The sequence below is a fragment of the Neovison vison genome, chromosome 5 (genome assembly GCF_020171115.1).
Source record: "Neovison vison isolate M4711 chromosome 5, ASM_NN_V1, whole genome shotgun sequence".
NCBI classification, from domain to species: Eukaryota; Metazoa; Chordata; class Mammalia; order Carnivora; family Mustelidae; genus Neogale; species Neogale vison.
Window position 1 is genome coordinate 22471150 of NC_058095.1, and position 24570 is coordinate 22495719.

The following is a 24570-nucleotide window of genomic DNA, read 5'->3' on the forward strand; positions in this document are numbered from 1 at the left end:
CCCGTTTCCCCCTCCTCCCTCTCCTTTTCCCTGAAAGATAAGTCTCAGCACGGTTATTTACAAAGATTTATTTATTACGGCACAGAAGTGGTTCAGGCCTGGAGTCAGGGACGAGGGGAAGGGGGCAGAGCAGCTGGAGGACAAGGAGAACCTGGCTTCCCCACCGTGCGCCCCCCTAAGGACATATACTAGGCGGCATTCCTGGCATCAAAGCACAAACAAAACGCAACAAAGCAGCCTCTGCTAGTCCATCTTCCAGGCACCCAGGCTGGGGAGCAGGGGTGATAAAGGGAAGATTTCTAAAATGATGAGGTTGAGGAGAAGGATGCCTGAATCCTGGGCCCTGGTAGAAGACAGAGAGGGGTGGTAACTTGAAATCCCCCATAGGAGAGGGGATGGAGAAGGGTCTAAGGGCACCTACAGGTTCTCAGTACCCTCTTTCCCCAGATCTTAGGGTCCTGCCCTGTGGGTTTTCTGTGCCCAGGAGAAGGGTCTGGGGAGTAGAATTGTGAAGGATAAACCTTTGCCCCCAACCCTTACCGGATTATCCACTGCAAACTCTCTCACATCCCGCCTCCCTCTGGGTAAATGGGGGAATGACTGGCAGGGGTAGGCATCAGGCAGCAAGTGCCCAGGGACTCTGGGCATCAGCCAAAGGTGGGCAAACAAGCAAACACAGACCAGCCTTAAGTCTTCTAGAAGTCAGAAGCCACAGCCCTAGCGAGTGAGGGGGAAGGATACAGAATAGGGTGGGGACAGAGCGGGTTTCTGGGGAACAGCAATGCCCCCTCCACTTCCTTCTGAGCGATGCGAGGACGGTGGCCTATGTGCCAGGCTCAGGGTGGGCGGAGCGCTGTGGCTCCTCCCCAGGCTCTGCAAGGCAAGCGGAGGGAGTCAGGGCTTGGTCACGCCTACAAAAATCCCAGCCCCGCCTCCCCATCCGCCACCACCTCGCCTCACCATTTAGTGCCAGGTCTTCCACTTGTTCCTTGGAGCTTCCATCTCTCTGGGGCTCATCCAGAGGGGGTGGGCGCTCCCAGGGTCCTTCCAGACCCTGGCCACAAGCTGTCTTCTGCCCAGCTGGGAATGGGAATGAAGGGATAAGAACACAGACTCTTAAGTATCCGTTCAGCAGCCCTCCTGGAGCGTGAGCGGGGCCTGATGGCTGAGGCTAAGCTTTCTGAGGGCATCATGGTATGATGGAGAGAACGCTGGACTAAGAATGCTGTCCCAGCGACTAGCTATGTGAGTTCGATAAGTCAGTTACTACCTCTCTGAAGGGGACGGTGAGAAGGAAATTGCATAGATTATCTTAAATAAGAGACTAGTTAATATGCTGACCAGACCAAACCCGCACTCTGGGAGTGGTGGTGATCAATATCTCTCCTTGGCAATCTTGCCATTTGACCCTCTGCCCTGCTGCTTTTCCAGAGGGAAGTGTCTGCTCTTGCTTCCTCTCGACCTGTCCTAAGGGTCTCACCGGGGAGTTCACTCAACTTCTACCTAAAGCTTTTGCTCCAGTGTTGATCCCCCACAGCCAGAGATGCAGAGGGGTTCCAAGCCATTTTGTTTGGGTGCAAGGGCTGGACACTGCAAGCAGGGGTGGTCGACTGTTTCTCATCCCCATAAATAATAGGACCAGAAAGTTTAACATGCACCGGGAGGGATAGATAGGGCACAGCTTTCCATAGCTAAGCATGGAAAACACAGCTATGGGAGGGGCAGAGATCTTTCTGTCTAGGAATTCTCTGGGCCTTGGGACCCTCGGTGGAGATTTCTGGGTCTGGGGCCTCTAGCTCTGAGGTCTTTTGTGTAGGTCTTAGGTCCCTTCTGGTCTTTCTCTTGCCTCGCAGTTGGAGTTGAAACGCAGAAGGCTAGGTTGTTCTTGAATCCCAGATTCTTCATCTAGACACTAGAGGGCACCCTCTCACCACCCCCACCCCCTCACCCCAGCCCAGGAAATAAAAGGGGGAGAAACAGCCTCCTGGGGAGGACTTAGGACCTGCTCTTTGCCTCCCAGCAGAAACCACATCCTACGTTTAAAAATGCAGGAAATGGGGATATTGGACCCTTTTAGTTTTCTATCCCTGCATCTCCTGTAGCCCCTCACGGCCATGGCCAGGAAGCCTTTTCTTGGGTCTAGCCTCAAACCTCACGTGGCCTTGCCGTAATCCTCAAGGAAGAGAGGAATTACTGGGGATGACTTGATCAGGAGAGGGACGGGATCAGGATGGGAGCAGCCCAGGTATCCGGTAGAGCACCTTGTGGGTGGGAGGATGGGGAGGCCCTCGCCGTGCGATGGCGGTTTACATGTATGAAAAGCTATGAACTGGGAGGGGTGCCCCAGGATACTCAGGGAGTACCCCACCAGGCTTCCCCACCCCCTCAGCTTACCAGGCCCCCTGCTACTCTTCAGGATTTCAGCCTGGCTGTCCTCCTCCTCTTCCTCCTCTTCATCATCGTCCTCCTCCTCCTCCTCATCTTCCTCTCTTGGGTAGCCCAGCTCCCGCAGCTCCCCCAGCTCATCTTCCTCCTCGGAGGCCTGGTTCTCGCCCAGGTTGCTGATGGACTGCAGGTGCGACTCAGCAATGCGCTGCACGGCTGGCACATGGGGCCCCGGGAAGGCAGGGGTGAGCCAGGCCAACCGGGGGCCCATGGTGCTGGAGAGGCACGTGGCCTGGTGCATGGCTAACTCACTCAGGGGTCTAGTTCAAAAGCTAAAGGTCACAGGTCGGTCTTGCTGGTGGCCAGACCAGGACAGAAGCAGCAGGGGGTAGACCCTTAACTGCGCTTGGCTCCTATGCTGTCCTGTGAGGCAGACCTTCTTGGAGGCTGGCACCAGGGGGTCCCCCCAGAACCACAGGGTACCAAGCCAGACAAGACCAGGCAGGTAGAGCAGCAGCTTAACATTCCGTGGCTGGGATGCTTGCTTCTCCAAGGACCCGATACTGGAGACTGTGTCCACTAGTTACAGCCCCGGCTAGAAGGCCCAGGACCTGTGGACCCAGGGCCTGTGGGCTTTGTCCCTCTCAGTTTCTAGTGGAGGGTCCAGACTGCCTAGGGCTCATTGCCTACCCCGATCCTGCTGGGCTTGGTTCCCACCTCCTGGCACTGCCCCTGTCAGAGGTGCCACTCCACACATCTCTGCCCCAGGTGCTGAGCTGGGAATAATTCGGAGACGGAGGACAGAACAGTCTAGAGCCAGTCAAGTTGGTGCCTGGGGATGTGGCGTGCTCAGACGCAGCCCCCACAATCTTGACCCACATCCCCAAGCTTCCAGCTCCCTCTGTGGTGACCTAGAAAGCAGCAAACACCACCCACCCCCCCAACACCAGCAAGGCCTGCTGGGATAGGAAAGGAACAGTGTGGGCAGCTGAGGAGAAGTTTCCAAAAGATGTAAAGGCCCAGGGGCTTAGGAGAAAGGGGCCAGGGCTGGGGGATTCTGGGGGAATGGCAGGGGTTGAGGGGAGCTGTGAGGAGTGTCTGGGGGCAGAAGCAGCAGGGGGCCTGGGGGTGGGGCGAGGGGGGAGACTTCAGAGCCCTTGGGTAGCAGACCTCACAGCTCACAGACAGGAGCTGACAAGCTAGGGGCTGCGGTTGCTACAGCTCCTTCTCGGGTGGCAGGCAGGCCCTCCCCTCAGAAAGCCCAGACTGGGAGGGCCAGGCTGGAAACCTCCGGTGCAATGAACAGGGCACCACACTCCTGCCAACTTGGGACAGGCACAGAGGGTGCATTGTGTGGGCCCGCTGCCCTGCCCTGCCCCAGGCTCCCAGCCCAGTGCCTCCCGCGGGCTCTGGGCAAACTACCCAGGCAATAAAAATGCAATAGATCGCCCTGCCCTGGCCTTGGGGACGCGGCAGAGCATCACCTTGAGCCAAGTGAGAGCCTGGCCTTGGAGAGTCCCCCTCAAGCCAAGACCCGGTGTTGTCCACCCTCCCCTGGAATCCTCGGCTTCTCCCCTTACAAACCCCCAACCCGCCAGGAGATTTCCCTTGCCTGGAAAGGGGCTAAAGCCTGCAAAATAGGGCCCTCCAGGTACAGAAGGGTCCTCTGAGGGTTGGGGGGCAGGGCGGAGAGGAGCTGGCTGCTCCAGCAACCGCCCTCTCCCCCTCCCCCAATCGGGGGAGGAGAGTTTATTTCCTGAGCCACAGTGACAATAGGTATGCGGAGCCCACCCATGCTGGCACCCCGTGTGCCTCCCTCGCACCTCGCCTCCCCTTGTGCCTCTCCAGTCTCCCCCTCACCCTCGGCTGTCTTCTTCTCTGTCCTCATTTCTGGGGTCCTGGACTCCAATCTCGGGCCCAACCCAAGCTCCCCTTTCAAAGCTAGACTGTCTCCAGCACAGCCCTCAGAATGCCCTGCCTTTCCCAACACAGACCCTGCTAAGGGGTGGCCCAAAGGAGCAATGAGGGGGAGCCCATTTCTAGCCCTTGCAGGGTACTCGGGAAGTCCATGGGCCCTATCCTCTTCACCCCAGCCTTCTGCCCCAAGCTCATGACCGAGAGTCCAAGGCACAGTTCTCGCCCCTCACATCCACTCAGCCCTCCTCAGCCCAGAGTAGGGAGGAAAGAGAGAACTTCTTTTCTCTCCTGAGAAGATGCCACCACCTCCCTCATCCCTCCTTCAGGGGCTGGCCTTCCCCCACACCGCTCAGGTGGGAAGTCCTTCCTGGTGCTGTACCCACTGCCCACATGCTGTCCCTTCCTCTTTCTGTCCTAGGGGGAAGAGAAAATGCCCTTGCCCTTCTCCCTTCTCCTCCCACCCTCTCTTCTCTGCTCCTAACCCTGGCAGGCAGGAAGACAGGTAGGCTGACAGGTGCACCTGTTGACCTTGGCTGGTGCTGGGAACTCATTAAACCCACCCCAGAGGGAGCTCCCAGCACACCCTTCCGGTCTCCTCCCTCTGTGGAAGGAGAGGGCTGGCCAGGCAGGAAGAGCCTCAGGCCAGAGCTGAGATGGGGGTGGGAAGGCATTCTTTGGCTAAGTTAGGAAGAGACCTTCCCCAGGCCCCCAGCTCCAAGCTCTCTCCTCCAGGTGTAGGTTCCCCAGCTTCCCCATGAGAAGCCAAGTCTCCAGACGGACTCTAAAGACTCCCTGCGATTTCACACCGCCTCCCCTGTGCACATTTCCTTTCCTCTTCCTAGAATGCCTTTCCACGCCTTGACTGCCTGTGGAATCCCAACTCATCCTTAAAATCCAGGCTTAACCTTCCTCTCTTCTAACTCACTCTTCTGTAATTCGCCCACCACCCTTTGAGGCAAAAGGCCCCAGGAGGGTGAGGGTCAAATCTGACTCCTCCCATTTTGCCCAGTGCCCACCTGTGAGGCCTGGCACACACTAGGTGTTCTCTAAGTTCGTGCTCTAGGAATGACTTGTGTTTCGATATAGAATCGAGAAGCAGGACCAGGAAGGAACCAGTCTGCTGACCTTGCAAATATTCTTCCAGTGGGAGAAGGGAGCAAGGGCTGCACCTGGAAAAGGTCATGGTTGGCTGGGGGGAGATCCGGGGTGGGGGGATCGAGCGGGGCCCCGACAGGTAGTCTGGCACACATTTGCAAAGAGGAGGTAGAGAGCTGTATCTCTTTATGTTGATGAAACTTGTTATTTCAGGCCAGTCCCCTCTTTTCTTTCAACCCCACAACCTGATTTGGAGGCCCTCAGCCACCCCTTTCAGCCCCTGAGCCCCTTCTTTACAAGGCCGAGTTAAGAAAGATCTGGTCCCTAAGTAGTGGTTGGGGTACAAGACAATCCCTCCCGATTGACAAAAGCTCAACATTTCACCTCCCTCCCCCAGTGTCAGCCTGGTTCCGGGGTGAAGGAGCCAACCAGACTGATGGGTGGGGGGATAGTACCTTTCAGCGAGGGGGGTGTGTAGGCACATGGGTTGGGTCTCTTCGACTTGAGGTGGTGCCCCTCTCCTGAGGCTCTCTGCTGGGGTAAGTGCCAGGTTAAACAGGCTCACCAGAGGCCCCCTCCCTTCACTCCTCCTCCATTCCATCCCACCCTGGCAGCCCAGGCCACCCACAACTGCTCTGGTCCAGCTAGGCTGCCCTGTTGCTTTGGTTGGGGGCCGGGGGGAGGGGTCTTCCATAAGTTGTGGTCTGGCTCAGGGCAGAATCCAGGGTTCTGGAGGCCCAGCTCGAGTCTGAGCAGAGGAGAGACAAGGGCTCAGAAGTCTGTTCCAGTGGGACCCTGGTCCCGCTAACCAAGGTGCCAGTGGATATGCTAATGTGTCCTCTGGGAGGCACCCTGTGTTAGTTGGGAGGAATCCTGTCCAGCCCACCACAAAGGGCCCCCAGGGGCCCCTGGAAACTCACCTGGTGAGGGGAGGCCTCCTCCTCTGAGGGAGGCCACGAATGAACCAAGGGAAACCGAGGGAAGAAGAGAGAAGACAGGGAGGAAAGGGAAGAGAGAAAGAGAATCTGAATTACTTTCCCCACAGGCTCAAGCTCTGGGGAAAGGGAAAGTGTGCCCTTTCCTTCTGGGTGTTGGAAGATGCCTGGGCAATAAATGAACCCAGCAGAGTTGGGCTCCCAGACCTCACCCCCTCCCCCTCATCTTCTGCTCCGTCTCCTACTCTTGGGACTTTGGCAAGGGCCCTGAGAAGGTATCAGAGCTAGGGTGGGGCAAGGGCTGGGGCAGCGGGGAAGGGGGGAAGGGCCCACCTGGCGAGGAGTGCTCTGAGAGCCGGAACAGCATAGCAGGGGTTGGCCTCCTGCGCCGGATCTAAGGAGATGGAGAAAGAGGTGGGGCGAGGGGGAGGGGAGCAGGACAGACACCTGCACCCCCCCTCCACAGGCAGCAAGGAACAGTGCTTTGAAATCCCCAGGGTGCCTTTGAATCAAAGACTGTCAGAGCTGAAAGGAACTCTATAGTTCACCCAACCCCCTCATTTTAGAGGTGAAAACCCAGGGCTCCAAGAGCTAAGGGCTAAGGCCACCCAGCTCGCAGTGGCAGAGAAAGAAGAAAAGCCCATCGCTGACTCCTAGTCCATGCTTGTCCCACTCTATGGCTTTTCCAGAATGGGCATCTCCCTTTCCACCTTCACTTTCAAGGAGGCCTGTCCTCTCCTGCTTTTCCAGATGTCAATCCTCAGGAACCAGAAGCTGGCTGTGGGAGATGCCCTGTGGGCCCCTGGGTGTCCCCACCCACCTAAGGTCAGCTCAAGGGCTCCAAAGAAACCGGATCCTGCCACAGAGGGAGGCTGAGTCTGGACAAGGCAGACACCTGCAACCCCACACTGAGGCTCAGGTGTGGGCCTGAGCCCCAGACCCACCCAGTCGGGGAGGCATCCCTGGAAGGCTGCGTCTGGGTCTCTCTAGCAGTGTCTCTCAGAGGCTGAAAAACTCTGGGCCCAGTGCTCATAAAAAAACAAAAAGTTGCCCTCCTTGGTACATGAGGCAAGCTGAAGAATGAGAGGGTGCGGTGGGGGGGGCACTGAGCTCTCCCAGTACCTGCCCCCCCAACTTGGCAATCAGACCAACTGTCAGTTAATTAGGTCCTCTCCAAGCTCCAGGGAAATGCACAAAGAGAACCAGGTGAATGAAGCTGAAACTGCCACCGCCCCCCCCCCCCCCCCCCCCCCCCCCCGCCCCGGCTCTCCAAACTGCCCTCCAGATCCAAAGCTGCTTAGACCCAGGACCCAGAGCTCCCCTTCCCCCTATGGCCTCCCCTCTCCCCCTAGAATGACTTGGCTCCACTCTCACTGCTCTGCTGGGTGTCAGTCGCAGCTCAGCAACAAGTGAACACGCTACTTTTTTGGGGGGGGGGGAGCGGAGGCCCCCTTCTCCTCTGTCCACCTGGGGGAGCGGAGGCCCTCTTCTCCTCTGTCCACTCCCACCACTGCTGCAGGCGCCTCGACCCCCAGGAAGGCTCTCCAAAGAACTCAGTACTCTGTGAAGGGGTCTGGCTTCTGTGATGATTGGTGCCCCCCAACCCCATGTTGTGGTTCTGGATAGTGCCCGGCAGCAGAAGGAGGTCAGAACAAGGCTCTGGCGGCCCGGCCCAGGCACACACGGTGGGACCAGAGAGGCGGCAGAGCCCGGGACCCGCAAGGCGGAGGCCCGTTCTGTACCGTGGGTCAGTCTCACTTCCGATCGACTCCGTCTGGGGCCAGGGCGCCGCGTTCCCCGGGGCAGCCTCGGTCAGGAGGACACCGTGCAGGGTCCAAAGCACAATCTCCCCACCCGGGGTTGGCCCGGAACGGCCAGGCCCCCCAGCGCTCGCCGCACGGCAGTCTGCGGCCCGGGGAAAAAGTTGCCGGAGTCCTCAGCGAACTTCACGCGCTGCCCCGCGCCCCCGCGTGTCCGAGACGGACGGAGCCGCTCCCGTCTTCCCCCACCCCCAAGCCGGTCCGGCCCCGGCAGCGCCCCGCCGCCAGAGGAGCCCGCGGTGTGTTGAGGGGCGCTGCCGGGGGTGGGGCCCGATCCCCTTACCATCTCCACCTGGCGGGGGTCTAGCTGGCTGGGGGGCGCAGGCACCGAGAACTGGATCTTCTTGCGGTCCTTGGGGTCCATGGCGGGCGGGGTGGCCGGCGGGGCTGGGGGTCTCGGGGTCCCGGGCTACGGTCCCGACTCGGCTTCCCCGCGCTGCTCCGGGCGCGGCGGCGAGCGCTGGCTGTGCGCGGCGAGGGGGAGGCGAGCGGCTCACGCTCAGATAAAAATACCGCGCGCCGCGAGGGGAGGGCGCGCGAGCAGGAGGGGGTCGCGCCGGCTCCGAGCGCCCCCGACTCTCGGCTCTCGGGCTCGCTCGCCGCGCGGGCCGCGCTGGTCCCCGGGCACCTGCAGCCTGGGCTCCCGGCTCGCCCGCTCCGGGTCTCTGCCCCTCTCCCCGAGTCTCGCCTCTCCCTCCTTCCCTCGCTCTCCCTGAGGGTCTCCGTGGGTGTCTCCGCCTTCCTCTCTCTCCCTCCCTTCCTCTGCCTGCGCCTCTGTCTCAGCCTTGCTCCGTCCCTCCAGGTCTTACCCTCTGGCCCCAGCCTTGGGGGGTCCCCTGCCGGTCCCCTCCGCCTGGGACTGGCGCCCGGGGGCTGGGTGGGAGGGCCCAGCGGGAAGTGGCCAATGAGCGCCGAGAACCGTGTTCTCCGCGGGCTGGGAGGGGGGTGCGGAGTGTGAGCCAGGACCCGGGGAGCGGGCTGGGGGCCCCCTGCGGTCTCCCGAGAACTTGAAGCTGCATTATTGATGGAGTCCAGCGGGGAGGATGATGGAGGGGGAGGCCGGGGCGGGGCGGGGCGGGGGGTGCCGTTGAGCGGGGGGAGAGGGGCAGCGGGGAGACAGGACTCTGGCCTTAACCCCTTCGTGGCCTGGGACGTCAGAGTTTCGCGAGGAGGCCTGAGAGGTCCTCGAGAAACTACCACCAGCATGTCACGCTGTGAATGGGGGTGTCCTAGAGAGCCAGAGAGTGTGAAAGAGCGGGTGTGTGTGGGAGGACACGTGTCAGTCATCATGCCAGGGAGTGTATAAGTGCCGGGGCCCTGTGGTGCCTGTAGCTAGGAGCTCGTGTGTGTGTGGGGCGGGGGGGTGGGGGGGTCGTGTGGCATGAGTGTGTGTGAGTCTATGTGAGTAAGTGTGTCAGAGTGTCAAAGATGCGGGTGTGAGTGGCAGGGTGTGGGAAGGCTGTGTGCTGGGGGAGGGTGTGGGTGTGGGGGAGGATGTCAGAGGCTGTCAAGGTGATGGGCTGGCGTGTGGCAGCTTGCTGGTGGGGGGTGGGGGGTGGAGGGGCTGTATCCACAGCTCTAGCCCATGCGGAAGAGGGAGATGAGGTTGTGGTCCTGGGGGGCGGGGGAGAGGGAATGTGTCCCTGCCCTGATGTACCCTGGGGTCACATGTCTCCTGCCTTTTCTCCCCAGATCTAAAGTGGGTGGGGGGAGCCAAGCCAGCCCATGGGGACAGAGTTGGGGGGCTGTCTGTACCAGTACACGTGCCATCACGTGTGTGAGTTTGGTGCGTTCAGGAACAGAGCTGGGGGGAGAGGTGCGTGTGCTCATTTCTGAGGTGTGAGCTTCCCTCTCTTTGCAGAGGTGTCTGTGTGTGTCTCTGGAGGGGGAGAAGGAGGAGCTGGCCCTGTGGGTTAGTGTCCCTGTTTATGTGTACAGGCCCTCAGTATCTCTGCAGGCCTATGGGAGAGCACAGAAACGCTTCTCCTTAGCTCCAAGAGGGAGCATGTGTAGACGTGCACATAAGAGTGCGTCTTCCTGGGGCTCTATTTGTGTTGGCTGTCTTCTCTGCTGGTCACACTCAGACCTGGAACAGCCAGGAGCACGCCCCCGCCCCACCCCCTCTGGCCACTTTTCCACTCCTAGCCCCAGCATGCTGGGTCCTTGGCAGTAGGAAGCAAGAGACCAGAGAAGTCTCCTGGAAATGGGGTCAAGGGCACGATGTTGTACCCCAGAGTGACCCAGAGGGAAGCAGGAGAGCAGAGCTTGACTTAGAGGAGCTGGGAGTCCTGGCCATTCGGTTCCACTTCTCCCAACCCCAGGCCTGGTTCAAATCCCACTGTGTTTGTCGACATATATGCTTGTCAGGGAAACAGACAGAGGCCAGATCGTGACACAGGGTTTTGGGCATCTCTGGCAGCCGTGGCTTGGGCTGGACCCCTCTTCCCGGTGGGGTGTGCTGGGGAGTGGCAAAGAGCACTTTGGCAGTGCCTTGAGAGGGTCAATAAGGAGGGCCTGAAAGTCAAAAAGGGCACAGGAAAGGCACTCCACAGGCAGTATATCTGAGTGGGCCCTGGGCCCAGGTGAGGGTGAGGGACCTGTGGCTTCCAGGGCTGGCGAAGTAGGAAAGTCCTGGAGCAGGGTGAAGGGGGACAGAGGACGGTTGGGTGGGTGACAAGAGGACAGGGACAGGGAGGCCTCCAGTCACACCTGAATGAGAAGGTGTGCTTCAGAATGGAAAGGCCCTGGGGTCCTTGGCGGCTAGGCTGATTTGACTAGGGAGGGCTCTGCTATGGAGCTTCTGGCCAAAGGATTGGCGCTCTGGGAGGCCATATTGGAAAAATACCCCTGACCCAAGCTGGGGCAGCAGGGAAGGTAAACTCCCCCTGTGAGCCTAGGCCTGGAAGATAGGGTCCTTGGGGTGGAGGGGGGGATCCTTCCCCCAGCCTTAGCCCAGGCCCCCACAGCTCTGCCCACAAAACCTGGGCCAAGAGGGGTGGGGAAGCCTGACAGAAGAACAGGCACAGGGACAGAGGAAGGGGGAGGAAGGGAAGAAGGATGACAGGGACAAGAGGTGAGAGAGAGAAGGTGGGGAGGCAGGACAAAGTGAAAAGAGACAGAGAAACCTCATGTGAGACATGGAGAGACAAAGGGAGAAAGAAAGCTTCACCATGGAGAGAGGCAGAAGACAGAGATGGAAAGAGAATAAATAGCTCAGCATTAAGATAATTGCTGCTCACAGCTCTGCCCTCCGCTAGGAATTAAATGAGGTTTTATTACTTTGATTTTTCTCTCCTGGTTCCTACGCGACTTCTCAAGAACTTGCGGAAAAGTTTTTCAGGTGGGCGGCCAGGTGGCGGGGGCTGTGTGGGTGACAGAGGAGGAAGGGAACAGGACTTCTGGGACCTGGGGGGATGCAGTCAGGGGCAAGGGGTGGGGTGGGCCTAAGTGAGGGTGGGGGAGCCCAGTGGGAGCTGCGAGATACGGCCAGGATCAGGCACATGGGGGATGGGAACTAAGAAGCAAGGGGCCAGGGTGACCTCCATTCTCTTCGACTTAGAATTAATCATATGGAAATGAGATGTAAAAATAATGTGCCACTCCTTGGTTATTATTCTTGAGTTAGAAGCACAGGCGGTTGGGTCCAAGAAACAAAATCAAGACCTTGTTTGACTTAACTCCGATTGAACTATGGGTCTTTCTGTGTGGACAGACAAAAATAAGAATTGTAGCGTGTCCATTAATGTATGGTAGGGCTGAACCTACTGTTTGGAGACCTGTCCTTCTCACTTTGCCTGTTTGCTGCCCCACTGCCCAGCATACAAGAAGCACAACATTCACCTTCTCTGGAAGATGATTTTGGAAGGGAGGTGGGAAGCCATGCAATTCCTTCTGGGAGTTGGGGAGAGTGGAAGATGGAGAATATTCCCTCCCTTCCCCCAAGCAAGATACTGTCAGATGGACAGAACATACACTGGGGAGTTGCACAGACCTGGGTAGGAAACCTGGAATCTATAATTTTACTGTGATAAAATCTTACTCTCTGTGCCTCAGTTTTCTCGTGTTTCAAAGCCCACCTTACATGGTAGCTGTGACGATTCAACAGGATAAAACGAGTAAAGCCCCCAGCCCAGTGCTGTACTCCTAGCAGGTCTGCAGTGGATTCCCCCTTCCCTGGAGTTCAGGGGTGCGGTTCCAAAAAGAGCCAGCAGGTGGCGGAGTCGGCCAGGGTTTGGGTTACTGAGGGGCTGGCACTGCGGGTCTGTAGTTGGGCATCACACCCGTGACCTTGGCACCACAGAGCTGAGCAGAGCTGGCCGGGTTGGCATGTGGCAGCTGGAAGGGAGGCCCTGGAAGCCCTGGGAAGTAACCTTAGAGAAGCCGGGGAACGCTAGCTGGGCACACTGGGGCATCTTTCCCTGTCGAAGCTGCTGGTGGAGAGATGGGAAGGAGGGGCAAATTCCAAGGCCCGCCCCTGGGGAAAACCAAGGACAAGAAGAGGAGAGGGCAAGGGCACTCTCGGCCAGGACAACAGTGATATCAGGACAGATGCGCAATCATCTGAAACATTCATTCAACATACTAATTCATTCGTTCATTTATTCATCTGTACCCATCCGTTTGACCACCGAAATGGGTGCTTTTTAAAAAATCAACTTTAGGGGCGCCTGGGTGGCTCAGTGGGTTAAAGCCTCTGTCTTTGGCTCAGGTCATGATCCCAGGGTACTCTCTGCTCTTGGGGGAGTCTGCTTCCTCCTCTCTCTCTGCCTGCCTCTCTGCCTGCTCCTGATCTGTCTGTCAAATAAATAAATAAAATCTTTTTAAAAATAAAAATAAAAAATCGACTTTAGCAGCTCTTTCTGCCCATGGGTCCTGTCCCCGTGCTTTAATAAACCACCATTTTGCACCAAACCAAACAAAACAAAATAAAAAATCTTTATTAGGGAGCACCTGGGTAGCTCAATTAGTTAAGCATTTGCCTTTGGATCAGGTCATGATCTCAGGGACCTGGGATGGAGCCCCACATCAGGCTCCCTGCTCAGCGGAGAGTCTGCTTCTCCCTCTTCCCACCCCACCCCCTGCTCTCTCTCTCTCTCTCTCTCAAATAAATAAATAAAATCTTTTTTTAAAAAAATCAACTTTATTGGATCAGTTTATATACAATAAAATGCATCATTTCAAAATCTACATTTAGGGGAGCCTGGGTGGTACGTTCAGTCGGTTAAGCCTTGGACCTTTGGTTTCAGCTCAGGTGGTCATCTCAGTGTCGTGGGATGAAGCCCTGCTTCCAGGCCCATGCTCACTGAAGAGTCCGATTGAGTTTCTCTCTCTCTCCCTTTCTCTCTGCGCCTTCCCCCCATCAAATATAAATATAAATACATACATTTCTTTCTTCATTCCTTTCTTTCTTTCTTTCTTTCTTTCCTTCTTTCTTAAGTAAGCTCCACTCCTAGTGCACAGCCCAATGCAGGGCTTGAACCAGGATCCTGAGATAAGACCTGAGGTCATAGGAAGAGTCAGGCACTTAACCAACTGAGCCACAGGTGCCCCTAAAATACACAATTCTATGAGTTTTTGAGAATTTTTAACAACATACAACTACTACCACAACACAGATATAGAACATTTCATCACCCCAAAATGTTCTCTTTTGCCCATCCAAGTCAATCCTTCCCTCAGTGTGTGTGTCACAACTCTTTTTTTTTTTCTCTAAGGACTTTATTTATTTATTTGACAGAGATAGAGAGAGCACAAGTAGACAGAGCGGCAGACGGAGGGAGGGAGAGAAGCAGGCTCTCTACTGAGCAGGAAGCCCGATGTAGGACTTGATCTCAGGACCCCCGGGATCATTACCTGAGCTGAAGGCAGACATTTAATGACTGAGCCACCCAGGCGTCACTGTATCACAACTCTTTTTTTAAAAAAATATTTTTTTTAATTTGTTCTAAAGATTTTATTTATTTATTTGACAGAGAGATCACAAGCAGGCAGAGAGGCAGGCAGAAGCAGGCTCCCCGCAGAGCCCCGGGGCTCTATCCCAGGACCCTGGGATCATGACCTGATTAGAAGACAGAGGCTTGGGCGCCTGGGTGGCTCAGTGGGTTAAACCGCTGCCTTCGGCTCAGGTCATGATCTCAGGGTCCTGGGATCGAGTCCCACATCGGGCTCCCTGCCGAGCAGAGAGCCTGCTTCCCTCTCTCTCTTTCTCTCTGCCTGCCTCTCCGTCTACTTGTGATCTCTCTCTGTCAAATAAATAAATAAAATCTTTAAAAAAAAAAAAAGAAGACAGAGGCTTATTAACCCACTGAGCCACCCAGGCGTCCCCCTGTATCACAACTCTTTTTTTTTTTTTAAAGATTTTATTTATTTATTTGACAGAGAGAGATCACAAGTAGGCAGAGAGGCAGGCAGAGAGAGAGAGGAGGAAGCAGGCTCCCTGCTGAGCAGAGAGCCCAATGCGGGACTCGGGACTCGATCCCAGGACCCTGAGATCATGACCTGAGCCAAAGGCAGCAGCTTAACCCACTGAGCCACCCAGGCGCCCCTGTATCACAACTCTTAACACACTGTTTTGAGAAGTGTCCTTCCCACCATTTGTCTTTGCACCATCACCTGCCAGCCAGAGTGACCAGAATACAGGAGACGCTGCGTGCAGGGGATGGACTGAGGAATGAATGGATGGATGGATACACAAGTCATAGAAATTGTCAGCGGGTGACATATATGGAGCATTTAGTCTGTGTTAGGCACTGAACTAGGCCATTTATATGTATGATCTCATTTAAACCTTGTTAGTATCATTCCATTTTACAGATGAGGCAAATGAGGCTCAGAAATTTTGCCCAGAGGGTTCACTGGCTTCGTGAGAAGACAGTCTGACTCCAGAGCTCTCACTCTTTACTGCTGCCTTTAATACATTCAAGATGGGTGAGTAGAAGATTGCTTGCTTGCACTGGACCAGCCCTCTCTGTTGCTCGGCATTGGACCCAGTTTCTCTCCAGCCCAGTTTGGACTCCCACAGCGGGGCCGAGGGTTGGGGAGCAGAAATCCGTGTGTGGAGGCTGCCCTCTGGTGGCAGACATGCGTACAGCGGTGTCTCTGCCCTCTGGCGCCCTCAGGTAGGATGGCTTTGAGAAGAGTGAGCAAGCAGGCAGCCCACGGTGGGGGCAGCCTCAGCCCCGGGCACCTGGAGACCCCCTGCTCTGGCCATTGCCTGGTGCCCCCCGAGGTGCCAGCTGAGGCTGCCCCCGAAGAATGCCAGCTGCCGGAGCCTGCCGCCTCCTACCCCCTCCACCAGCCCTCACACACACTCCGATCCCGGTCCAGTCGGCTGCTTCCATTCCCTGAAGAAGAGGCCCTAAAGTTAAAACAGCTGTTAATTTATAAACCAATTTTTCCGTGACTGCTTAATAAATCGCCAGCAGCTGCTCTGCCCCCTCCTCCTGCCCAGGCACCCGGCCCTGAGGGCTGCGTGGAGAAGCTCAGAGCCTCCTGCCTCTTTCCCTCAACTCCCCAACTTGCCCCCATTCTCCTCGGAACTGAGCATGTGGGGGGTGGGGGCTGATGAACCCAGCTTCTCTGGGCTTTGGTGGAGTAGAGGGGTGAGGATGGATTTTCTTTCCTAGAGGGCTGCAGCCCAAAGGCTATCCTTCCCAGGGCCCTACGCCCCTCCTCCCCCAGGACTCCCAGGCTCAGAAGGTAGGTGTCCAAGGTTTTCTTGGGGCTGGGGAGTGAGGGTGTCCAGATTCCCTAAGGGAGTTCCTCTGAGACATTGGGAGGTAAAAGTAGCCTAGGGTCATCCCTGAGAGTAGGAATCTCAATTCCCTGAATCCGGGTGGTCTGCCTGACAGCAGCCAATGGACTCCCTGACCCTGCTGTTCTGGCCAGGGTGGGCTGAGAGGGGAATGCTGGGATAGCATCCTACTCTGGGGGGCTGTCCATCCCCAGGATAATGAGAGGAGGGATCTGGGCTTCCTGAACATTCATCTTATCCAACTTCTGCCAGCATGTACAAGGTTCCATGAAAATTCATGTAGGTTGGGGGCCATGGGAATGATAGGCATGAGGCATGTTCTTTATCTTTGCATCTGCCAGTTTCAAAGGTGCCCACCCTAAGCCCTGACCACTGGGCAAGGGGGTCAACGTGGCCATGCCCCTGTAGCCGCAGGAGCTCAGCAGAGAAGGGGGAGCTGGGTGGTAAAGCACACCAGGTCAGAGGTTCAGATTCTACTCTCCTGCTGGCCAACTGTGTGACCTTGAGCAAGTAACTTAACCTCTCTTTTCTTCCACCCTGCCTCCATTAATAAAATAGGAATACTGACTATAAAATTGTGAAAATTGAAGTTGGTGCACATCGGGTGCCTGGCATAGAAGAAGTATGTACAGTATGTCTCCTTCCCCCTGCTGGGAAGAGCGGAGACTGGATTTCTTGAGTCCCCTCAAAGAGCAGATCTTTGAGTGGAGGAGTTCAGGAGATTTCCAGAGGAAGGGGCGAGGGCAAGTTGGAGTGCTGGAGCCAAAATGAAGAAACAACAACAACAATAACTGGGATTCTGGAGTAATAGGGTTGTGACTGGACGATCTCCTTCCATTCTGCTCTCCCATCCCTCTACCCCCACCTTCTCCCCCGCCCCAATAGCCAGGGGGCTTCCGCAGCCTGTTTTTGGGAAAAGAAGGAAGAGCCTCCAACCCACTCCACCCCCAGAGCCCCCACCTCTCTGGGAGAAAGTCCCCCCCCCCAATCTAACTGAAATCCCTTCCTTCTCTTGTTCTCTCCTCAGCAAGGGCTGCGGTGACCCCATCCTTCCTCACCCCCAAAGGGATACGGAGAAGGGGGCATCAGAAAACCTGTTCAACTGTTGTCACACAGGCTGGAAGCAAACCTGGCCTTGCCCCCATCCTCCCTCTGTGGCCAGAGCAACTTAGTCAACCTCTCTGAGCCATGGGTTCCCTGACCCTGGAATGGGGAAGATCCCAGAAGCTACCTCCCAGCCGGGTGGGAGGGTTGGCTCTGACACTGCCCGTGAAGTTCTCAGCCAGGGCCTGGCTCTCAGCAGGTGCTGAGGACATGGTGGTAGAGAGAGAGCTGGCAGAGTATGGTGGAAAGAACCCAGATGCCAGGGCTGGACCGCCTGCATTCAGATCCCACTCTGCTACTTGTCACTGAGTGACCTGGGGCAGGTCACTAAACCTTCCAGTGCCCCTGTTTGTCCATCCACAAAATGGACACTGTAACAGAACCTATGTCACTGGACAGCCGTGAGATACCTACAACTCTCAGAAAGCCTGATTTAATGGCATTGTTAGTTGCTGTTGTTATTATTATTGGCCCCCCTAAAGCACTGACCCCCTTTGGGCTTTGCCCCAACCGGGGGGCTTGTTGATGGCAGAGGTTGGAAGGTGAGCAGAACCAGACTGGAGACCCTGGTCCTGGGGGCCCCGGCTCTGGGTGGGCCTGCAGCCCTTACTTAGTGTTCCCTCTTCTGGCATTCTCTGGCTTGGGCACAATCGGGAGGCACAACCCCACATCAATGGTCTTGCAAAGCAGCCAAGCCCCTCCCTGTGCCCAGGTCCTGACTACCTCCTGGAAATAAAGCAGGGTCCCGGGGGCCCACTCAGGCCCAGAACTGCTCTGCCAGGGTACCAGCTGGTGCCCACGGGGGCGGGGCAGCAGTTTGATCATGTGGAAAGGGAAAGCTGGAGGCTTTCCTGGGTGGCCCCCACCAGAGACATGGAAGGACTGGGGCACCCAAGCGGTCCCCGGAGCTCCCTTCCCCTGGGGACAGGCAGGGGTGAGAGCTAACCTTGGCCTGTCCGCTGCCTCAGTTTACTCAGTCATCCTCAGGAGGGAGTCTTCATTTCTGTCTCCCTGGGGCCCAAAAGGCTTGGCATTGGCCTCTCTCAGCTCCTCGCCCTCTTTCCTTTCTTAAAGAAAACGAGCTCAGCCTCCTTCTTCCCGCCCGCCCAGATTCTCTCCTTAGAAGCCACCGGGGAGGATACTGAGCCCCAGAGGGGAGGGGAAAAGCCAACCCTAGGCGGGAGACCGCCTCTGCAGGGCGTGGGCTGCATCTCCAAGACCGCCCCGGGCACCTGCCCCGCCCAGGTCGCCCCGCGCTCCCCGCCCCTGCCCCTTTCCCGCCGCCACTGGCCCTTTAAGAGCCTCTCCGTGCGCTGCCGTCCCGGATCAGCCAGAGAGACCATTAAAATTTTATGCAGAATGAAAATGGGCCAGGTCTCCAGCTTCCTCGCTCCCATCCAATGATTTATTACTCGCAAATACCACAGAACTAATTAGTATAGTAATTAATTAATACGCATTTGCATATTTGCATGTGCAATTAGTGCAGTGGAGTGATTACTGGGAGAATGAGGGGCCCCGGATTGTCAGATGTGAGGGGGAAGTGGCCTGGAAAAGAGTTAGTGGGAATGAACTTTGTAGGGAGCGCGAAGGCGGGGAGGGAGGGGGAGGCGAGCGGGGGCGAGGCGGGGGGCGCCGGGGCGCAGGGGCGCCTTGCTGGGGCGCAGAGCCGCGGCGCTGGGGAGCGCCAGGCCTGGGCCAGCCCGGGGCCGCAGGACGCCGGTCGGGGGTCGCGACCCAGGCGCCCCCGCCCCGCCCGCGGCCCCGCCCCGCCCCCGCCGCGTGGCACCGCTCCAAGCGCGCGCCTGATTGTTATGCATTGTGTTTCTTGTTGCGAGCGGAGCCGGGCGGAATGGGGCTGGCACAAGCTGTTTCCCTGCCACGCGGCGGTGGCACCTTAAAGGGGCAGCGTCCCCTTCCCGCCGCCGCCGACCCGCCTCCGCCCTCGCCGACCCCACCTGAGAGCCGCCCGCCGCACCCCCATCGGGAGGCCCGGCGGCGGCCGGAGCCGGGCGGAGGACCACAAGGCGAGCGCGGGGCGGCTCCGGAGGTGGTGCTTCCCGGGGGGGGGGGACGGGGGGGACGCGGGGCACGTGCCGAGGGAGCCTGGCGGGCAGGAAGTCAGGCTGCGAGCGTGGATTGGGCGGCTGGGGCGCGCCGGGCTCTGTGCCAGGCGCCGGGCGGGGGCGGTGAGGAGAGAACCGGGAGAAAGCCTGGAGGAGGAGGACAGGAGAAGGAGCGAGCCGCAGGGTCCCTCTGGGTGCCAGGGACTTCCTCATAAAATGCCGCTTCGCTTCTCATCTCACCCAAGATTCTGTGAGGTAGGGCTCCTTATTCCCATTTTGCAGACTGGAACAGAATGGTTTGACAGGCGGCTGGTGATCAGGAGTAAAGCTGATCCAGCTGGTCCGTCCATCCCCACGTGCGCAATGTGGTGCCAAGGGCCATAAGAGGGAGTGGCATGACATCAGGGAGGGCTTCCTGGTGGAAGAAGCGCCTCACCGAAATTGCAAGGGCTAGGAGGGCAGCTTCTGAAAGAGCCGAGGGAAGAGGGAAGCATGTGTAATGTGACAGCCTCTCCCTGTGCATGGAAGGAGCCCCCACGCACCCATGAGTAGAACTGTGGAGACACCCGCCAGGACAATGGCTCCTGTGGGGGACTGGGTGAAGGGCAAACCCTGGGCACCAGTCTTTCCCAGGGCACCCTCCTTTTCCCTCTCTGTCACAGGGGCTGCTGGTCCCACAGTGTGGCAATAGTGGGACTTTCAGAGAAGGCAGTAGTTTGTAATAGTGAAAGATCAGGGCACGGACAGAGTCAGAACTGGGTTCAAATCCCACACCTGCAACATACTAGCTGTGTGACGTTGGCACGGCGACCTCCATGCCAACCTCTCTGTGCTTCAGCATTCTCATCTTTAAGTGGGGTTAAAACAACAGTAGTCCTGCTTCTGAGGTCTGAGTGAGAATGGAGTAAGATAACACATGGGAAGCCCAGTGCTTGGTACAGACAACATTCAGTGCTGTGCTTACATTATTTTGGTTCCCATGTTACATTATTATAGGGGACTCTGAGGCCCCAGGGACAGGAGGACCCCAAAGCAGGAATTGGGGTCCTAGTTTCTAGTTACTGCTCTGCCACTCATTTATTGTATGACATCAGGCAAGTTACTCTTCCTATCTGTGCTGTGGTTTCCTTATCTGTCAAATGGGGTGTCGGTCCATGAGGCTCCTACCCCTAGACCCTTCCCTCCCTGTGCCCACCCTACGGGGTAGTGAAGTAGGGAAGCAATGGCTAAGTCCTGGGCTCCAGTCTTCCAGGGGCTGAGCCAGAGGTATCTGGTTAAATAGAAACCTCCTGGCCATTTCCTCAATGTCCCCCCCCCCCCGCCATGGCCCCTTAGGGCTGCCCTCCTGTGAACACCTGCAGGTGGGAGTCCCCTGTGCCCACCGCCAGCCTCTGGTGCCCCATCCACCCACGCTGTGCTCAAGAGAGGCATCAGAGAACTGTCCAGTATCAGGTTTCCTGAAAGTCCCCTGCCCAGATGTCTGGCTCTGATTTCCAGGGGAGGAAACCAGGATATGCCCAGGTCTCAAGGAAGTTCTCCGCAGAGCCCACCTGGGGGAAAGAGAGGACAAAATACACATGCTGTCCTCAGCTCTTAGTAATGCCCTTCACTACCCCACGGGGGCTACCATCTCCCATCAAACAGGACCTAACCACCCCCAAGTACACTTCATAACTGGCTGTCTCTTCTGTCCTCTCAGGTCCTGAGGGAGGCAAGCAAGTGGGCAGGTGGCACTAGTCCCATTTTACAGATGATGAAGCAGAGAGTTGTGGGATCTGACCAAGATCAAGACCCTGCTAAGATGGGTGCTCTTTTGACCGCCTTAAACTCCCTCTTCATCTGACTGCCTTCCTCTGCGGACCCCTGGAGGAGCAGGAGCAGGACATCCCGACCGCTCATTTGGAACACTGAGGACCAGAGCTCCAGGAATAAAGATTTTGAAAAGGAGAGCTGACCAAGGGCTTGGGGGCAGAATCAGCCATATCTGGACAGGGCCGGAGACTGAGGCAGCATTTTCACACCTGGTAGCCTATTGGACACACAGTCCTGGCAGGCTGGTTTTATTGCCATTATCATGCCCATTGTACAGAGAGGAAGGCTGACATGCCATGTCTGTTCCAGAGTCGGTGGGGGAGGCTGAGGGCAAAGGAGGGAGGGTTTCAAGGAGGTGCTTCCTGTAGGTGGGTGTTCTGCCCCCCTGCAGGCTTCAGTTTCGGGGCTCCAGCTGGCACCTGCTCCAACAGTGGCTGGCAGGCCTTTGGGACCACAATGTATTGAGGACATCGTGTGTGCCAGGCTCTGGGCCAACTTCCTGCCTTCAAGGAACAAACGCGCCATCAGATGGGCAAAGGTCAATAGGGAGAAGTGTCCAGAAAGCATTAGAGAAGACTGGGTAGGGGCATCTAACCCAGAGAGACTTCCTGAAGGAAGTGATGCTTAGGCTTAAAAGGGTAGGAGAAGGCTGAGGGCGCTCCAGACCAGACCTAGGCAACAACCGGAACAAAGGCTCCCAGGCATGATGCTTGTGAAAGCAGAAGCAGCTTTGAGCCGCTGAGGGGCAGGGTTGAAGGCAGGGACAAGTGTTGGTGAGAATTGGGCAGCAGCCTGGTCAGGGGTGTCCCTAAGGAGTGTGGCCTGCTCCTGGGGAGCATGGGAAGCCAGTGTAGATGCCTGCATACCATGTTTCAGAGAGGATGGGCAGGGATGGGCAGCCTTGGTCCTGTGCCAGAAGCCTGAGGACCAAGACCCCATGGGCAGAGGGGCTTCATGGGGGAGGTGAGCCTGGACAGGGTCCATGAGACAGAAGGGATCTGAGATATTGCTGGGTAGTGGTGGGGTGGCTTTGGGGAGTAGCATCAGCAAAGAGGAAAAGGCAGTGGGAGTGGGCCTCAGCCTTGTCCCTGGACCTCATCTCCCTGCCCCACACCCTCCGCCCTCTTTCTGGACAGTTGCACTTACCCCCATGCAGGGTCAGGGTGGGACAGGGTGGACAGGGGAGGGGAGGGGCTCTGAGCTTGCTGAGAGGTGTGGGGTATAAGGCTGGAGAAAGGGGATCTATACTGGGCAGGGACCACTCGGGGGGTGGGGGCGGGCGCTGTGGGCCCCTGTGACCTCAGAACCAGAGCTTGGTGCCCAGTGAACTGAAGCCAAACACTCCTAGGCTCAGCCTCACCCCCCATGCCCTGTCTCTGACGGCCCCTTCAGAGTGACCCCCTATCTGTGACCCCCTATCTCAAGTCCAGGTCCCCAGACTGAAATTTGTGCAAAAAGCTGGAGGAAGGGCCAGGGAGTTCTGAGCTTCACCAGGGACCCTGGCCCTTACTGCTTAAGATTCTCTGCAGAAAGGCTCCAGCACCCTCCCGCTTTCTCAGCCAGGCACTGATGCAACAAGCACATATCGACCGCCAACTCGGTACAGCCCGTGAGAAGCGCGAGACTGCTGGGATATAAAACAAGTAGCTACCACAGTCAAGTCAGGGAGACCTGAATAAATGAATCCTCCCAACAGAGGGTGAGAAGTATTGAAGTGGCCCTGCCCAGGAAGTGTCTGGGAAGGCTCCCAGGAGGAGGTGTCCATCCAAGAACCAACCTTGTGAGGAATGGAGGAAAGTTTGATGAAAGGGAGAATCAGAGACCAGAGTCCATCAAGGAAGCAGCTCTTATGAGAACAGGGCTCAGAAGGCAGGAGTCAAAGGTTATGGGGCAAAGGCTGCTCTGCTCTTGGAGCAAAGAAACAATCCTGAGGGGACTGGCTTTTCAGGAGGATGAGAAGGTCTCCCACCCCATCACCCTTTGTCGAGGGCAGGGTGGGGAGGGGGGAGGGTGCAGCAGGGCTCTGCCCCAAGACTCTCAGCATCATGCCTTGTCCCTTGCGTGCCTGCCCACCCAGCTCTGGGTGTGGCCTAGGCCCCATGGGAGCCCAGGGCTCGAGCAGGGTGAAGGAGAATCTGCTGGTGAGCTAGAGGTCAGGATAGGAGGTCAGCGCGGAGGAGGGGGGCTACACCTCACTGGTCCTCCCCTTCCCCCTCCCCCGTGGCACCACAAGGCACGCAGCCGCATATCACCCGTGCCAGCCCTCACCTCCCGGCAACGTCGCCGCATTCTCAGCCACGCCATCTGGCGTGCCCGCCGCTCCCCAGAACACTGCGGCGGGCGGGGGAGGGGGCAGCGGGGCAGGTGCCCACCCCAGAGCCAGGAAGAAGCGGCAGGTCCCCCTCCCCCAAAGCCCTTTTGGACTTGAGGTGGGGCAGGGAGCTGGGGAAGAGGGTGGCAGGTGCTCTTATGCTTCAGGAGGAAGCTTCGAGCATCCTAAGCTGATGGAACAGGCGCCGTCTGGGCAGTGCCAGCCTGCCCCCTCCCCTTCCTCCTCCCCCCACAGCACAGCTCATGCCAGCAGCACAGGCCCTCAGAGGATCTCCAAATTCCTGCCTGTCCCCTCAGACTGGAAGAGGGGGTGAGGGGAACAGGCTGCCCCCTCCTCACCATGCTCCCACCCTCGTTCTCCACCTGCCTGCCCACCTCAGTGGAGGGCCGCCCTAGGACATGGCTTTAGATGGCTTCGGCCAGAAAAGGGACCCCTGGGTTCTAATCCACCTGCTCCCTATGGCTTGGCACTCTGGTGGGAAATCAAGTCTCCTGCTCCAGCACACTTGCCCCCACCAGTCTTATTTGGGGCATGGTGGTGGTGGCGGCGGGGCGGCAGTGGCTGGCTGGGTGTCCTTCTGGGTGTCAGAATGGAGTGGAGCCTTTACAGGTCTGTGTGTATGTCTTTACCTTGGTGGAGCAGGGGGTGTAATGAGAGCAGTTTTTCAGAACATTCATCCTGTCCCCTGAGCCAGATTCCCCTAGACTGCTCAGGAATGACCTGTCCCCTCCCTCTCCCTCTCTCTGCCTGCCTCCCCCCTGCCCCCCATCAGGACCTAAGCCTGCACAAAATGGCCGCCACCCCTCTGAGGCAGCCATTTTAGGTGCCCAGACTGTGGCCTCCCTTGGGATGGGACTATGTCTCCATGGGAACCTCAGACCCTCAGCTCCCAGCTCCCTCCATGGGGGTGGGCAGCAGAAAGGGAGTCTTAGAGGTCTGGCTGAGGTACCCACCATTCCCCTTTCCCTCTCAGAGACCCAGAGGGGACTAGGCCCCTCACCAACTCCCTTCCCCCAATGCCAGGGGGAGGAACAGATGGCATCTCTGGGTGTCCTTCTCCTTCCGTCTCCTTCCTTCCATTTCTGGCTCTTTCTGTCTCTCCGTTACTGCATCTCCGCATCTCTGGGTGAACAGAGAGAAGCATGTATGTCCCTGTATGTTCATGCTTGCTCGTGTGGATGTGGACACGTGTGTGTTGTACCTCTTCCAAGCCTATGTCTGGGGCTGGCCCATCCCACACCTCCCTCTGTTCCAATTTTCCCCTGTTTTTTATTGTATCTTCTAAAAAAAAAGTTGAAACGTGTCGAGTGAGAAAAACTTGTTCCATTTTTCTGAAGGAAGAAAAGACAGG

At 57.4% G+C, this 24570-nt stretch overlaps 1 protein-coding gene across 2 annotated transcripts; it reads right to left on the reverse strand.

The window, feature by feature from the left end:
• Positions 1–53: 53 nt before the first annotated feature.
• Positions 54–8582, reverse strand: PPP1R1B (protein phosphatase 1 regulatory inhibitor subunit 1B). 2 transcript variants are annotated; one of them, XM_044250440.1, is made up of 7 exons: positions 8436–8582; positions 6666–6726; positions 6318–6340; positions 5853–5928; positions 2395–2601; positions 961–1080; positions 54–873 (listed from the first exon to the last, which is right to left on the reverse strand). In XM_044250440.1, exons 1-7 carry the CDS (start codon positions 8514–8516, stop codon positions 824–826), a joined length of 618 nt encoding a protein of 205 aa, XP_044106375.1. In that variant the 5' UTR covers positions 8517–8582; the 3' UTR covers positions 54–823. The 2 variants fall into 2 exon arrangements, with proteins under 2 accessions (XP_044106375.1, XP_044106374.1); XM_044250439.1 differs by having other exon boundaries at positions 5853–5931.
• Positions 8583–24570: the final 15988 nt, after the last annotated feature.